Below are 15,811 nucleotides of genomic sequence, written 5' to 3' on the forward strand. Positions count from 1 at the left end.
GGTGCGTATGTCTCAACAGCTGCTTTATTGGCGCCAGGTAGGGGCTGTGTTGGCTTAGCAGGAGCTGGGACTGGGCAGGGGCCCCACCAGCTGCTCCTTCAGCTCTAGCACCCACTTGGCACCCGCCTGCAGTGCCCCAGGCAGGTCCAGCCCCAGCGCCTCCGTCTGCTCCAGCACCTGCTCCAACGCCTGGTCCGTCTGCTTCATGGCTGCATCCAGGTAGGGGTTCATCGCCCCCAGTGCCATCTCCACCAGCCTCATGGTGCTGTGGATGGCCTTGTTCAGCGCCTGCTGCAGCTCAGGGGACAGCTCCAGCTCCAGCTGGTCGGAGAGGTCCCCGGCCTGCGACCTGCCAGGAGAAGCCGGGGACCACGGGGTCAAGGGTTGGGGCCTCTCCTGTCCAGGAGCCTCAGGCCCTGATCTGGGGACCTGGCCAAGCCCCAGGGCAGTGCCGACCCCCTCCTGGGTTCGGGTTCAGGTTCAGGGAAGCTGCTCACTCACTCCAGCTCCTGGGCCAGCTCCAACATATTGATCCACTGCCCAGTGTGACAGGTCACCTGCATGACCTCCTCGATGAGGTTGTTGACAGCTGTTTCCAGCTGCTGCACTCGCGAACCATCCCCCTTGCCTGCTGGGGCGGCTTGGGAGCCTGCGGGGTGGGAAGCACCCCCGGGAGAGACACCGTCAGCACAGGGCTCGGGGCCTGGACGCCTGGGTGCCCTGGGAGGGGTGTGGGTGCTGGGAGGTCGGAGCAGGGGGCTGAGAACCCAGATGCCTGGGTCCCCCTGCAGCCGTTCCTGGTCCCGGGGGTGTTCTGGGCTCAGGGTCTCCCCATGCCATCCCGTGCTCTGTACTGTGCCCTGTGTGGCAGGTCCCGCTCCGTGCCCAGGGACGGGCTAAGGCCACTCACCTGCCAGGCTGAGCAGGGCTAGCGCCAGGACGGCAGCGCGCAGCTCCATGGTGGTGGTGCCAGGATCCAGGTGCTCTGGGCTGGACGTGACGGGGAGGCACGGGGTGAGCAAGCGAGAGGGGCGGGGGCTGTCACTTATTAACTGCAGCCCCCCCCCCCCCCCCCCCCCCCCCCCCATCCCTGGCCCCGTCCCAGGGGCTCCGCTGCTGACGTGGAGCCCGAGGGGCAAAGCTTAACCCCTGTGGCAGGGGCTGAGAGCCTGGATGCCTGGGTTCTCCACGGGCTCTGCTGCGCCTCAGTCCTGCCCAAAGTTGCTGTGACCCCTGTGCCTAGACCCTGTGGCCCAGTGAGGGCAGGACACGGCCCAGCTGCACACTCGTGTGTGTGTGTGTGATCCTGGGCGCAGGGTTACCACAGGGCGAGGCTGTCTGCGTGGCTGGCGGAGCTGCCCCCCCATTCACCAGCGGCGGGGAGGGGGTTCTGGTCTGACTCGAGGGGTTCCCATTGCTCCCAGCAGTGTGGCCAGGGAGCTCAGGGGGAGCCTGGATGCCTGGGCTCTCTCCCAGCTTTTGTGGGGGGTTGGAAGGGGCCAAGTAGGGGAGGCTGCAGGCCTGCATGCCTGGGTCCTATCACGCCTGGGGTGTTGGAGCCGGGGGTGGGGTTGGGAGTCCAGACACTTGGGTCCTGTGGGGCTGGTGTGTTGGAGCCAGGACTGGAGCTGGGGATGAGGTGAGTGCGAGGCGGGGCTGGGGCTCATCACTCAGTAACCACGACCCTCCCTGCCTTGGCCCAGGGCTTAGTGCCCTGTCCTGGACACCTGGGTTGTCTTGGGACCTGCTCCCCACAGGCCTCGCTGGCAGGAGGAAGGGGCGGGGGAGCACAGCGGGGATGCAGTGCGTCAGGGCACCAGTACAACCAGCTCATGCATCTCAGCAGCTGCTTTATTGGCTCTGGGTGGGGGCTGCGCCAGGCTAGGGGCAGCTGGGCAGGAGCCCCACCAGCTGCTCCTTCAGCTCCGGCGTCCGCTGGGCACTCGCCTGCAGCACCCTGGGCAGGTCCAGCCCCAGCGCCTCCGCCTGCTCCAGTGCCTGCGCTGCCTACTCCATGGCTGCCTCTAGGTAGGGCTCCATTGCCCACAGTGCCAGATCCACCAGCTGCATGGCACTGTTGATGGCCTGCCTCAGCGCCTGCCGCGGCTCAGGGGACACCTCCAGCTCCAGCTGGTCAGAGAGGTCCCTGGCCTGTGACCTGCCAGGGGAAGCTGGGGACCACGGGGTCAAGGGTTAGGGGTCGGGGCCTCTCCCCTCAAGGGGCCTCGGGTCCTGAACCGGGGACATGGTGAAGCCCCCAGGGCAGTGCCAACCCGCTGCTGGGTTCGGGCTCTGGTTCGGGGCGGGTGCTTGCTCACTGGAGCTTCTGGCCCAGCTCTGATGCCTGGAGCCACTGCCCAGTGCGACGGGTCACCTGTGCGACCTCCTCGATGACATTGATGGCTTCTTCCAGCTGCGGCAGCTGCCGTGTGGCCCCCTTGGCTGCTGTGGTGGCCTGGGAGCCTGCGGGGCGGGGAGCACCCCAGGGCAGACACCCACCAGCGCAGGGCTGGGGGCCGGATGCCTGGGTGCCCTTGGAGGGCCGTGGGTGCTGGGAGGTCGGAGCAGGGGGCTGAGAGCCTGGGTGCCTGGGTCCCCCTGCAGCCGTTCCTGGTCCCGGGGGTGTTCTGGGCTCAGGGTCTCCCCATCCCATCCTGTGCTCTGTACTGTGCCCTGTGCGGCAGGTCCCGCTCCATACCTGGGGATGGGCTAAGGCCACTCACCTGCCGGGCTGAGCAGGGCTAGCGCCAGGACGGCAGCGCGCAGCTCCATGGTGGCGGTGCCGGGATCCAGGTGCTCTGGGCTGGACGTGAGGGGGAGGCGCAGGGTGAGCAAATGAAAGGGGCGGGGGCCATCACTCATTCACTGCAGCCCCCCTGCATCCCTTGCCACGTCTCAGGGGCACTGCTGCTGGCGTCGAGCCTGCCAGGCAAAGCCTGGGCCCCGTGCCCGGGGCTCAGAGCCTAGATGCCTGAGTTTTCTACTGACTCTGCTGCTCCTCAGCCCTGCCTGAGGTAGCCGTGACCCCCACACTGAGACCCCATGTCACAGGGCAGGTGGGACATGGCTCAGCTGCACGTGCGTGTGCGTGGGTGTGATCCTGGCAGGGCGAGGCTGTCTGTGTGGCTGGTGGAGCTGCCTCCCCCGCCCACCACCAGCTGCTGCATCCCGGTGTGTGCTGGGGTCTCTGTTCTGACTCGGGGCTCCTGTCACCCCCAGCAGGGCAGCTTGGGATCTCGGGGGGAGCCTGGATGCCTGTATTTTGTGGGGGCTGGTGTGTTGGAGCCAGGACTGGAGCCAACAGGATGGGGTGAGGTGTGAGCGTGAGGAGGGGTCTGGGCTCATCACCCATTGACCACGAACTCCCCCTCCCCGTCCCTGGCCCAGGGCCCAGTGCCCTGCCCCAGATGCCTGGGTTCTCTCGGGAGCTGCTGCCCCCCAGGCCCCCTGGGTGGGAGGAAGGAGCGATGCCACAGTGCAGATATGGTGGCGTGGAGCACCAGGAGAACCGGCTCATGTCTCAACAGCCGCTTTATTGGCTCTGGGCGGGGGCCTCGGCAGGCTAGGGGCTGCTGGGGTGCAGCCCCACCAGCTGCTCCTTCAGCTCCAGCACCCACTTGGTGCCCACCTGCAGTGTCCTGGGTAGGTCCAGCCCCAGTCTCTCTGCCTGCTCCAGCGCCTGCTCCAGCGCCAGGGCTGTCTACTCCATGGCTGCCTCCAGGTAGGGGTCCATTGCCCACAGCGCTAGCTCCACCAGCCCCACAATGTCCCCAACAGCCTCCCTTAGTGCCCGCCATAGCTTGAGGGGCACTTTGTCCAGCTCCAGCTGGTCGGAGAGGTCCCTGGCCTGCGACCTGCCAGGGGAAGCTGGGGATCACGGGGTCTGGACATCTCCCCTCAAGGGCCTCAGGCCCTGAACCAGGGACCTGGCTGAGCCCCCAGGGAAGTGCTGAGCACCTCCTGGGTTCGGGTTGAGGTTTGGGGCGGGTGCTTGCTCATTCGAGCTTCTGGCCCAGCTCCAATGCCTGGAGCCACTGCCCAGTGCGACGGGCCACCTGTGCGACCTCCTCGATGATATTGATTTCCAGCTGCGGCAGCTGCTGTGTGGCCCCCTTGCCTGCTGTGGTGGCCTGGGAGCCTGCGGGGTGGGGAGCACCCTGGGGCAGACACCCGCCGGTGCAGGGCTGGGGGCTGGACGCCTGGGTGCCCTGGGAGGGGTGCGGGGGCAGGGGGCTGTGGCATGGGGGCTGTGGCCAGCATGCCTGGGTTTTCTGCTGGCTCTGCGCACCTCAGCCCTGCCCGAGGTAGCCATGACCCCTGTACTGAGACCCCATGTCACAGGGCAGGGGGGACATGGCTCAGTTGCACACGCGTGTGTGTGGGTGCGCACGAGATCCCATCCGTGGGGTTACTGCAGGGCGAGGCTGTCTGCGTGGCTGGCAGAGCTGCCCCTCGCTCTGAGTTGAGGGGTTCCCGTTGTCCCCAGCAGTGCGGCCAGGGAGCTCGGGGGAGCCCGCACACCTGGGCTGTCTCCCAGCTTTTGTGGGGGGTTTGGTAGGGGCCAAGCAGGGGAGGCTGCAGGCCCGGATGCCTGGGTCCCACCATGGCTGGGGTGTTTGAGCCTGGGGGTGAGTTGGGAACCCGGATGCTTGGTTTCTGTGGGGCTGGTGTATTGCAGCCAGGCCTGGAGTGGGTGGGATGGGGCGAGTGCAAGGAGGGGCCAGAGCTAGTCGCTCATTAACCACGACCCCCCCACAACTGTTGGCCCAGGGCCTAGAGCCCTGTCCTGGACACCTGGGTTCTCTGGGGACCTGCTCCCCACAGGCTGCACTGGCGGGAGGAAGGGGTGGGGGTGCAGTGGGGACGCAGTGGTGCAGGGCACTGTTTTGACTGGCTCGTTCGTCTCCACAGCCACTTTATTGGCATCAGACGGGGGCTGCACCAGGCTAGGGGGAGATGGGTGGGAGCCCCACCAGCTGCTCCTTCAGCTCCAGCGCCCACTTGGTGACGGCCTGCAGCGCCCCGGGCAGGTCCAGCCCCAACGCCTCCACATGCTCCAATGCCTGCGCCGTCTGCTTCATGGCTGTGTCCAGGTAGGGCTCCATCGCCCACAGCGGCAGCTCCACGAGCCTCATGGTGCTGTGGATGGCCTCCCTCAGCTCAGGGGACATCCCCAGCTCCAGCTGGTCATAGAGGTCCCTGGTCTGCAATCTGCCAGGGGGAAGCCGGGGACCACAGGGTCAGGAGTCAGGGCCTGTTCTGTCCAGGAGCCTCAGGCCCTGATCCGGGAACCTGGCCAACCCCCAGGGCAGTGCCCAACCCCCTCCTGGGTTTGGGTTCAGGTTTGGGGCAGCCGCTCACTCACTCCAGCTCCTGGACCAGCTCCGACACCTTGAGCCACTCCGCAGTGTCATGGGTCACCTGCATGACCTCCTTGATGATGTTGTTGATGGCTTCTTCCAGCTGCCGCAGCCGCGGGGCAGCCCCCTTGCCTGCCGGAGCGGCCTGGGAACCTGTGGGGCAGGGAGCACCCCCGGGAGAGACACCGTCAGCGCAGGGCTGGGGGCCTGGGTGCTCTGGGAGGGGCGCGGGGGCTGGGAGGTCAGAGCAGGGGGCTGACAGCCCCCTGCAGCCATTCCTGGTGTCAGGGGGTTACTGGGCTCAAGGTTTCCCTGTCCTGTCCTGTGCCCTGTGCAGTGCCCGGCATAGTGGGTCCCGCTCTGTGCTCGGGCCGAGGCCACTTACCTGCCAGGCCGAGCACTGCCAGTGCCAGGACGGCAGCGCGCAGCTCCATGGTGGTGGTGGTGACACCCGGGAGCTCTTGGCTGGATGTGGTGGGGCAGTGCGGGGTGAGTTTGCAGGAGGCAGGGGCCGTCACTCATTAACTGCAGCCCCCCCACGTCCCTGACCCCATCCCGGGGGCACTGCTGCTGGCGTCGAGCCCTTTGGTGCAAAGGCTGGGGCGTAGCGGGGTTGGGAGCCCGGACACCTGAGTTTTCTACGGGCTCTGGGCGGGGAGTGAAGTTAGAGCAGGTGGGGCTGGCGGACGCCTGCAGCCTCTCCCAGCACACGAGGGCTGCCCGGCGACCACGTGCCTGGCTGCACGGGGCCCACAGTGGTCTCATCTCACTCCCACGTGACCTGGGGAGCAAAGCCCGATGGTGGTGGTGGTGGGGTGAGGGTTGGACAAGGCAGGCCTGGCCTCGAGGCGGGGGCAGGGGGCGAGGAACGGCTCTCCAGCTCTCCTGGCTCAGCTCCGACTCCCTAAACATCCGCTTGACGTCAGCGCCCGGCAGCCGGGCCTGCTCCAACTGCCCCAGGAGGCTCTTCGGAGCCGCGCCAGGAGCAGGGTGGCCCCTGCGCTCACCAGGGACATCTGCTAAGGCCCCCACCCCCGTGAGAGCCGGCCCGGGCGCCTGGGCTCTCGCCAGCTCGGCGTGGAAGCGAGGTCTGCGGGGTGAGAGCAGGGGGCTGGGAGCCCGGCCGCCTGGCTCTGCAGCGCTGGGCGGGGAGTGGGGCCTAGTTGTTAGAGCAGGGAGGGCTGGGAGCCCGGGGGCCTGGGTTCTCGGCGGGGGGTGTGTGGCTGCTGACTTGCTCTGGGCGTGTCCCTTGTCTCTGGGTGACCCTTGCCCCCTGCTGCCACCTGGGATAAATAGGCACCGGTGCAGGGTGCTGCCTTCAGCTACCGCTGCCCCCCGCTCTCCCTGGGGCCACGTACGGTCGGGGCGTCCTGGGCAGGGGCTCCCGGGAGCCGCGGGACAGAGTCCACCTGGACTGTGCTGCACATGGACTTCTGTTCAGGGGAGCCCTGCCACGTGGGGGCGGCCGCGCCCGAGAGCCCCACCTCTCCCCCAGCTGACAGATACGTCCCCGTGCCTCCACCGCCCCTGGGGCTCCCACCCCTGCAGGGTGGTGTCTGGGCCCCCCACCCGTTACCTGGGGGAGGCCTGGCCTGCGTGAAATTCCCCAGGAGGGGGTGGGGGATCCTGGTGGCAACATGGGATGCCCTGCCTGGGCAGGCAGTCCTGCCCCAGCCCTAGGGGGCGCTGTGTATTGGTGGGGCAGCAGGGAGCTCTGACCTGGCAGGCAGTGTTGGGAGATGGGGCAGGGTGCCCGTGCTACCCCAGGGTAAGGAAGCAAAGAGAAGGACTGGGGCTGGGGCTGGGGCTGCAGGGAAGGGGCTGGAGCCGGGACTGGGACTCGGGGGACTGGAGATGGGGTCAGCAGAAGCAGCTGCAGCAGGCCAGGCTGGGCTCATGGGTGTTGGGGGGAAGCGGGGGAGAGGTAAGGGCTGGGGGAAAGGCAGTGATGGGGGTGCAGGGGAGAGGTCAGGGATTCGGGGAAGGCAGTGATGGGGCTGCAGGGGAGAGGTCAGGGTGGGCGTGTGCAGAGGAGAGGTCATTGCTGGGGGGAAGGCATTGATAGGGGTGCAGGGGAGAGGTCAGGGATCGGGGGGAAGGCAGTGATGGAGGTGCAGGGGAGAGGTCGGGGCTTGGGGGAAGGCAGTGATGGGGATGCAGGGGAGAGGTCAGGGATTGGGGGGAAGGCAATGATGGGAGTGCAGGGGAGAGTTTGGGGCTGGGGGGAAGGCAGTAATGGGAGTGCAGGGGAGAGGTTGGGGCTGGGTGGAAGGCAGTGATGGGGTGCAGGGGAGAGGTCGGGGCTGGGGTGAAGGCAGTGATGGGGTGCAGGGGAGAGGTCGGGGCTGGGGTGAAGGCAGTGATGGGGGTGCAGGGGAGAGGTCAGGGATTGGGGGGAAGGCAGAGATGGGGGTGCAGTGGAGAGGTCGGGGGTGGGGGGAAGGCAGTGATGGGGGTGCAGTGGAGAGGTTGGGGCTGGGGGGAAGGCAGTCATGGGGGTGCAGGGGAGAGGTCAGGGATTGGGGAAGGCAGTGATCGGGCTGCAGGGCAGAGGTTGGGGCTGGGGGGAAGGCAGTGATGGGGGTGTAGGGGAGTGGTCAGTGCTGGGGGGAAGGCAGTGATGGGGGTGCAGGGGAGAGTTTGGGGCTGGTGGGAAGGCAGTAATGGGGGTGCAGGGGAGAGGTCGGGGCTGGGGGGAAGGCAGTGATGGGGGTGCAGGGGAGAGGTTAGGAATTGGGGGGAAGGCAGTGATGGGGGTGCAGGGGAGAGGTCGGGGCTGGGGGGAAGGCAGTGATGGGGGTGCAGGGGAGAGGTCAGGGCTGGGGGGAAGGCAGTGATGGGGGTGCAGTGGAGAGGTCAGGGATTGGGGGGAAGGCAGAGATGGGGGTGCAGTGGAGAGGTCGGGGGTGGGGGGAAGGCAGTGCTGGGCGTGCAGGGGAGAGGTCGGTGCTGGGTGGAAGGCAGTGATGGGGGTGCAGGGGAGAGGTCGGGGCTGGGGGGAAGGCAGTAATGGGGGTGCAGGGGAGAGGTTGGGGCTGGGGGGAAGGCAGTGATGGGGGTGCAGTGGAGAGGTCAGGGATTGGGGGGAAGGCAGTGATGGGGGTGCAGGGGAGAGGTCGGGCGTGGGGGGAAGGCAGTGATGGGGGTGCAGTGGAGAGGTTGGGGCTGGGGGGAAGGCAGTGCTGGGCGTGCAGGGGAGAGGTCGGTGCTGGGGGGAAGGCAGTAATGGGGGTGCAGGGGAGAGGTCGGGGCTGGGGGGAAGGCAGTGATGGGGTGCAGGGGAGAGGTCGGGGTTGGGGGGAAGGCATTTATGGGGGTGCAGGGGAGAGGTCGGGGCTGGGGGGAAGGCAGTGATGGGGGTGCAGGGGAGAGGTCGGGGCTGGGGGGAAGGCAGTGATGGGGGTGCAGGGGAGAGGTCAGGGCTGGGGGGAAGGCAGTGATGGGGGTGCAGGGGAGTGGTCAGTGCTGGGGGGAAGGCAGTGATGGGGGTGCAGGGGAGTGGTCAGTGCTGGGGGGAAGGCAGTGATGGGGGTGCAGGGGAGAGTTTGGGGCTGGTGGAAAGGCAGTAATGGGGGTGCAGGGGAGAGGTCGGGGCTGGGGGGAAGGCAGTGATGGGGGTGCAGGGGAGAGGTCAGGGATTGGGGGGAAGGCAGTGATGTGGGTGCAGGGGAGAGGTCAGGGATTGGGGGAAGGCAATGATGGAGGTGCAGGGGAGTGGTCAGTGCTGGGGGGAAGGCAGTGATGGGGGTGTAGGGGAGTGGTCAGTGCTGGGGGGAAGGCAGTGATGGGGGTGCAGGGGAGAGGTCGGGCCTGGGTGGAAGGCAGTGATGGGGGTGCAGGGGAGAGGTTAGGAATTGGGGGGAAGGCAGTGATGGGGGTGCAGGGGAGAGGTCGGGGCTGGGGGGAAGGCAGTGATGTGGGTGCAGGGGAGAGGTCAGGGATTGGGGGAAGGCAATGATGGGGGTGCAGGGGAGAGTTTGGGGCTGGGGGGAAGGCAGTAATGGGGGTGCAGGGGAGAGGTCGGGGCTGTGGGGAAGGCAGTGATAGGGGTGCAGGGGAGAGGTCGGGGCTGGGGGGAAGGCAGTGATGGGGGTGCAGGGGAGAGGTCAGGGCTGGGGTGAAGGCAGTGATGGGGGTGCAGGGGAGTGGTCAGGGCTGGGGGAAGGCAGTGATGGGGGTGCAGGGGAGAGGTCAGGGATTGGGGGGAAGGCAGTGATCGGGCTGCAGGGGAGAGGTCGGGGCTGGGTGGAAGGCAGTCATGGGGGTGCAGGGGAGAGGTCAGGGATTGGGGGAAGGCAGTGATCAGGCTGCAGGGCAGAGGTTGGGGCTGGGGGGAAGGCAGTGATGGGGGTGCAGGGGAGAGGTCGGGGCTGGGGGGAAGGCAGTGATGGGGGTGCAGGGGAGAGGTCGGGGCTGGGGGGAAGGCAGTGATGGGGGTGCAGTGGAGAGGTCGGGGGTGGGGGGAAGGCAGTGCTGGGCGTGCAGGGGAGAGGTCGGTGCTGGGTGGAAGGCAGTGATGGGGTGCAGGGGAGAGGTCAGTGATGGGGGTGCAGGGGAGAGGTCGGGGCTGGGGGGAAGGCAGTGATGGGGGTGCAGGGGAGAGGTCGGGGCTGGGGGGAAGGCAGTAATGGGGGTGCAGGGGAGAGGTTGGGGCTGGGGGGAAGGCTGTGATGGGGGTGCAGTGGAGAGGTCAGGGATTGGGGGGAAGGCAGTGATGTGGGTGCAGGGGAGAGGTCGGGCGTGGGGGGAAGGCAGTGATGGGGGTGCAGGGGAGAGGTCGGTGCTGGGGGGAAGGCAGTAATGGGGGTGCAGGGGAGAGTTTGGGGCTGGTGGGAAGGCAGTAATGGGGGTGCAGGGGAGAGGTCGGGGCTGGGGTTAAGGCAGTGATGGGGATGCAGGGGAGAGGTCAGGGATTGGGGGAAGGCAATGATGGGGGTGCAGGGGAGAGTTTGGGGCTGGGGGGAAGGCAGTAATGGGGGTGCAGGGGAGAGGTCGGGGCTGGGGGTAAGGCAGTGATAGGGGTGCAGGGGAGTGGTCGGGGCTGGGGTGAAGGCAGTGATGGGGGTGCAGGGGAGTGGTCAGGGCTGGGGTGAAGGCAGTGATGGGGGTGCAGGGGAGAGGTCAGGGTTGGGGTGAAGGCAGTGATGGGGTGCAGGGGAGAGGTCGGGGATGGGGGGAAGGCAGTGATGGGGGTGCAGGGGAGAGGTCAGGGCTGGGGTGAAGGCAGTGATGGGGGTGTAGGGGAGTGGTCAGTGCTGGGGGGAAGGCAGTGATGGGGGTGCAGGGGAGAGTTTGGGGCTGGTGGGAAGGCAGTAATGGGGGTGCAGGGGAGAGGTCGGGGCTGGGGGGAAGGCAGTGATGGGGGTGCAGGGGAGAGGTCAGGGATTGGGGGGAAGGCAGTGATGTGGGTGCATGGGAGAGGTCGGGGCTGGGGGGAAGGCAGTGATGGGGTGCAGGGGAGAGGTCGGGGCTGGGGGGAAGGCAGTGATAGGGGTGCAGGGGAGAGGTCGGGGCTGGGGTGAAGGCAGTGATGGGGGTGCAGGGGAGTGGTCAGGGCTGGGGGGAAGGCAGTGATGGGGGTGCAGGGGAGAGGTCAGGGATTGGGTGGAAGGCAGTGATGGGGGTGCAGGGGAGAGGTCACGGATTGGGGTGAAGGCAGTGATGGGGGTGCAGGGGAGAGGTCAGGGATTGGGGGAAGGCAATGATGGGGGTGCAGGGGAGAGGTTGGGGCTAGGGGGGAAGGCAGTGATGGGGGTGCAGGGGAGAGGTCAGGGATTGGGGGAAGGCAATGATGGGGGTGCAGGGGAGAGGTTGGGGCTGGGGGGAAGGCAGTAATGGGGGTGCAGGGGAGAGGTCAGGGATTGGGGGGAAGGCAGTGTTGTGGGTGCAGGGGAGAGGTCGGGGCTGGGTGGAAGGCAGTGATGGTGTAGGGGAGAGGTTGGGGCTGGGGGAAGGTAGCAATGGGGGTGCAGGGGAGAGGTCGGGGCTGGGGGGAAGGCAGTGATGGGGGTGAAGGGGAGAGGTCGGGGATTGGGGGGAAGGCAGTAATGGGTGTAAAGGAGAGAGGTCGGGGCTGGGTGGAAGGCAGTGATGGTGGTGCAGGGGAGAGGTCGGGGCTGGGGGAAAGGCAGTGATGGGGGTGCAGGGGAGAGGTCAGGGATTGGGGTAAGGCAGTGATGGGGATGCATGGGAGAGGTCAGGGCGGGGGTGTGCAGAGGAGAGGTCATTGCTTGGGGGAAGGCAGTGATGGGGGTGCATTGGAGAGGTCAGGGCGCGGGGTGTGCAGGGGAGAGGTCGGGGCTGGGGGTAAGGCAGTGATGGGGGTGCAGGGGGAGAGGTTGGGGCTGGGGGGGGAAGGCAGTGTTGGGGGTGCATGGGAGAGGTCAGGGCGCGGGTGTGCAGGGGGAGAGTTCGGGGCTGGGGGGGGAAGGCAGTGATGGGGGTGCAGGGGAGAGGTTGGGGCTGGGGAGGGAAGGCAGTGTTGGGGGTGCATGGGAGAGGTCAGGGCGCGGGTGTGCAGGGGAGAGTTCGGGGCTGGGGGGGAAGGCTGTGATGGGGGTGCAGGGGAGAGGTCAGGGATTGGGGGGAAGGCAGTGATGGGGGTGCAGGGGAGAGGGTCAGGGATTGGGGGGAAGGCAGTGATGGGGGTGCAGGGGAGAGGTCGGGGCTGGGGGGAAGGCAGTGATGGGTGTGCAGGGGAGAGGTCAGGGCGGGGGATGGGGATGCAGGGACAAGTCGGGTCATCTCCTGTGCGGGGCGAGAGGAGGAAGCTCGCGATTGCATCAGAGTCACAAGGAGCCCCCCCCACCCCCAGCACGCGGCCGTCCCCCTGCAGCCCCCGGGTCGGGCGGGGCGCGGGGGGCTCAGACTTTCCCTGCGAAGGGAAGTTGCCCCGGGCCGGCTCGGGGGGAGGGGGGTCACCTTTGCCCTGCAGCCGCCTCGGAGGTGGTGCCTCCCCCGGCGCCGCTCCGTACTTAATGCGCCGCCGGGACCTCTTGGCTCAGACTCGCAGGACTGCCCGTGGTCTCCGAGGAGCCTGCGAAGGAGGTGCGCCGCGCCGGGGCCGACCGGGGCAGGGCGTGTTGGAGCCGGGACACGGGGTGCTGGATGTGGGTGCGGGAGCCGAGGAGCGGGTGCTGGAGCCGGGTGCAGCCATGGAGGGAGTCCTGGAGCTGGGACACGGGGTGCTGGAGCCGCGTGCAGCCGGGGAGTGGGTGCTGGAGCCGGGACACGGGGTGCTGGAGCCGGGTGGAGCCGGGACACGGGGTGCTGGAGCCGGGTGGAGCCAGGACACGGGGTGCTGGAGCCAGGTGCAGCCGGGGGGGGTGGTGCTGGAGCTGGGACACGGGGTGCTGGAGCTGGGACACGGGGTGCTGGAGCCGGGACACGGGGTGCTGGAGCCGGGTGGAGCCAGGACACAGGGTGCTGGAGCCAGGTGCAGCTGGGGAGGGGGGTGCTGGGGCCGGGACACGGGGTGCTGGAGCCGGGTGCAGCCAGGGAGGGAGTGCTGGAGCTGGGACACGGGGTGCTGGAGCCGGGGTGGGGGTGCTGGAGCTGGGACATGGGGTGCTGGAGCCGGGGAGGAGGCACTGGAGATGGGACAGGGGTGCAGCAAGGGCCCTGCTCTGCCTCACCCCGCGCCCCGGCCTCTCCCCGCAGGTGGAGCCGCAGCCATGAGGGTCTGGACCGTGTTGCTCGGAGCCGTGCTGCTGCTGGCGGGTAAGAGCCCAGCCCGGCCCCCCCGCCTGTGTGAACGCTTCACGCGCCCGGTCCGGAGCGACTCCGCGGGGCAAAGTCGGAGCGAGGCGGGGGCCCGTAGTTGTAGGGGCACAGGGACTCTTCCCTTCTCGCATGCGGGGAAGGAAGCAGCAGCTCTGCACAAGGAGCCGAGAGCCCTGGGGTCCTGTCCCGGCACAAGGAGCCGGGACTCGGTCCCGCTGGAAACGACCTTCAGCCCTTGCCCTCATCAGCAAGGAATGGGGCGATCCGCCCGCTTCTCCCCCCAGGCTGTAAACCCTGGCGCCAGGCTGTGTGAGCCGCGCCCGCCCGGGGAGATGAGGAGATAAGGGTGCAGCATCGCCCTCCACCCCCTGCAGCCAAGGGGCAGCCTGGACCCTGGCCCATGATGCCCTGGCTCCGCGCAGCCCCATGCATCAGCCTCTCCTGTGTCTGTGCTGCCCTGGTGTGGGGGGCCAGGGCTCAGCCCGCTGCTCCGTGGGTCAGCCTGGGTGGGACAATGGGGAGCACCAGGTCCAGCCCATTGCAGCTGGGAGCCCTGATCCTGGTTGGGAGGGGTCTGCATCCAGTAGGACACGGGGAGCTGGGATCCTGTCTGGGGGTGGCACACTGGGGCCTTCACCCCATGATCTCCATGTGTGCATGTATCCCACACAGCCTGCCAGGCCGACGTCCAGGACGTGGAGACCAAGGTCAAGGCCAAGTGGGAAGAGACCGTGGAAGTGTTTCGGGAGTACGTGAACCGGCTGAGCCTAGCTACCGATGACATCACGGAGCAGATCACCAGCTCCCAGATGGGCAAGGAAATGGAGTGAGTGCCACCCACCCTGTTGCTGTCTCAGGGGGCTCCTGGGAATGGGGGTAGGTGGGGGCAGCCCCCCGCTACCCCTGTGGGCTCAGTGCAGCGGGGCACAGACCAGCCTTCCCAGGCAAGACTGTGGAAAAGGGGTCCTTGGAGGGCTTTTACCCCCCCAGCTCTGCTCCCTGCTGGGGTCCTGAGGCCTGTGACACCCCCCCCCCCCCCCAGCCCTGCTCAGTGCTGAGGCCTGGCTGTTGGGGTGCTGGGGGCTGTGCCCTGGCCTTGCTGACCGCTGCCTCCCTACAGCATGCTGATCAAGGACGTGGTGGCGGAGCTGCACGCGTACAGAAAGGACGTGGAAGAACGGCTGGGCCCGCAAGCGGTGGTGATGCGGGAGCGGCTGCATACAGATGTGACGGTGCTGGGCGAGCGGCTGCGTGTTGACATGGAGGAAGCCAAGACCCGGGTGCAGCAGTACCTGGGTGAGGCTCGCCAAGTGGCGGGCCAGAACCTGGAAGATGTGCGCAGCCGCGTGGGCACCTACTTGCGCAAGCTGCGCAAGCGTCTGGCCAAGGACACAGAGGAGCTGCGCCGCAAGCTGGAGGCCTACAGTAAGGAAGCCACCCAACACCTGGAGACCGTGCGCGAGGACCTGGAGCCGCTGCGCGAGAAGGGGCAGCAGCGCCTGGAGACCCTGCAGCAGGCACTGCGTGACCAGGGCCAGCGCTTGCGTGAGCAGCTGGAGGTGCGCGCCCAGGAGATGCGTGGCTCCCTGGACCGCGCAGCCACGCAGCTGCAAGAGTGGCTCGAACCCTTCCTTGAGGACATCCGCACCCAGATGCAGGGGCTGCTGGACAAGCTGCAGGCTAAGGAGCAGCAGTAGGCGCTTCCCCAGCCCCGCAGGGCCTGCTGCCCCCACTGGCCTCTGCACTTGCTAGGGACCCCTCCCCAGCCCCGTGCCCCCCTCAGTCTCCACTGTCACGCTCTCAATAAAGGCCTGCTTCAGGCACTTGCGTCCTGCTCCTTCTCTGCTTCCCACTGGGTCCCATGGGGAACTGATGGGGTTGGGGCTCCCTAGTGGGGGGTGAATCAGGATCTGCCCCTGTGGTTACACGGGGCGGCGGGGCGGGAGGGGGTAGTGAATCCGGAGCAGACTCCAGCATTCACATGGGCTCCCAGGGGTGGTGGTGGTGGTGGGGGGTTAATCAGGATTGGTCCTAGTAGGCACATGGGGCTCGTGGGGGCAGTAGTGAATCCAGAGCAGACCTCAGCGTTCACTTAGGTTCTCCAGTGGGTGAATCAGGATCAGCCCCTGAATTCACATGGGTCTGTGGAAGAGAGTAGTGAATCTGGAGCAGATCTCAGCGTTTTCATGGACATGGGTGGGGGGAATCAGGATCAGCCCTCACGTTTACATGGGGCTTGTGGGGTGGGGGGAGTGAATCCGGAGCACACCCCAGCATTGACATGGACTGGAGGGATGGTGAATCAGGATCAGCCCTTGCATTAATATGGCGCTGGGGGGAAGGGAGAAGGGGAAGTGAATCCAGAGCAGACTCCAGCATTCACAGGTGCTCCGGGGAGGGAGGGGGAATGGAGCAGCCCCCGCATTCCCACAGGGCTGGCTGGAGCCCGTGGCCGCCCCCGCCCTTCCCAGGTGCTGGAGCCCGGGGCAGGCGGCCCAGCCCCACTCCCAGCAGGTGCCAGCCTGCCTCGCCTCGCCCTGCCCCAGGGCTGGGGACAGCCCTCCAGTTCTCTGCTGCAGCCTGGGAGCCCCCCCTCCCCCCCCCCCCCCCCCAGCAGGATGAGCCCTTGGGCAGCCCCCCACTGATGAGGCACAGGGCTGGTACCTGGGCCTGGGGTAGGGACCTAGGAGCTGGGTGCTGCCCGTGTCCCCTTGGCCCTGGCTGTGTCC

The 15,811-nt window shown here is 67.6% G+C and overlaps 2 protein-coding genes across 3 annotated transcripts; one reads left to right on the forward strand and one right to left on the reverse strand.

The window, feature by feature from the left end:
- Window positions 1–4,898: 4,898 nt before the first annotated feature.
- Window positions 4,899–5,960, reverse strand: LOC106737429 (uncharacterized). The gene is made up of 3 exons (XM_014599662.3): window positions 5,746–5,960; window positions 5,366–5,513; window positions 4,899–5,211 (listed from the first exon to the last, which is right to left on the reverse strand). The coding sequence occupies exons 1-3, from the start codon at window positions 5,792–5,794 to the stop codon at window positions 4,947–4,949; spliced, it is 462 nt and encodes a 153-aa protein (XP_014455148.1). The 5' UTR covers window positions 5,795–5,960; the 3' UTR covers window positions 4,899–4,946.
- Window positions 5,961–12,240: 6,280 nt separating this feature from the next.
- APOE (apolipoprotein E) lies at window positions 12,241–14,905 on the forward strand. 2 transcript variants are annotated; one of them, XM_059717772.1, is made up of 4 exons: window positions 12,241–12,473; window positions 13,020–13,079; window positions 13,755–13,908; window positions 14,203–14,905. In XM_059717772.1, the coding sequence occupies exons 1-4, from the start codon at window positions 12,338–12,340 to the stop codon at window positions 14,777–14,779; spliced, it is 927 nt and encodes a 308-aa protein (XP_059573755.1). In that variant the 5' UTR covers window positions 12,241–12,337; the 3' UTR covers window positions 14,780–14,905. The 2 variants fall into 2 exon arrangements, with proteins under 2 accessions (XP_059573755.1, XP_059573756.1); XM_059717773.1 differs by having other exon boundaries at window positions 12,252–12,407.
- Window positions 14,906–15,811: the final 906 nt, after the last annotated feature.

Source organism: Alligator mississippiensis, chromosome 15 (assembly GCF_030867095.1).
Source record: "Alligator mississippiensis isolate rAllMis1 chromosome 15, rAllMis1, whole genome shotgun sequence".
In the NCBI taxonomy this organism is placed as follows: domain Eukaryota; kingdom Metazoa; phylum Chordata; order Crocodylia; family Alligatoridae; genus Alligator; species Alligator mississippiensis.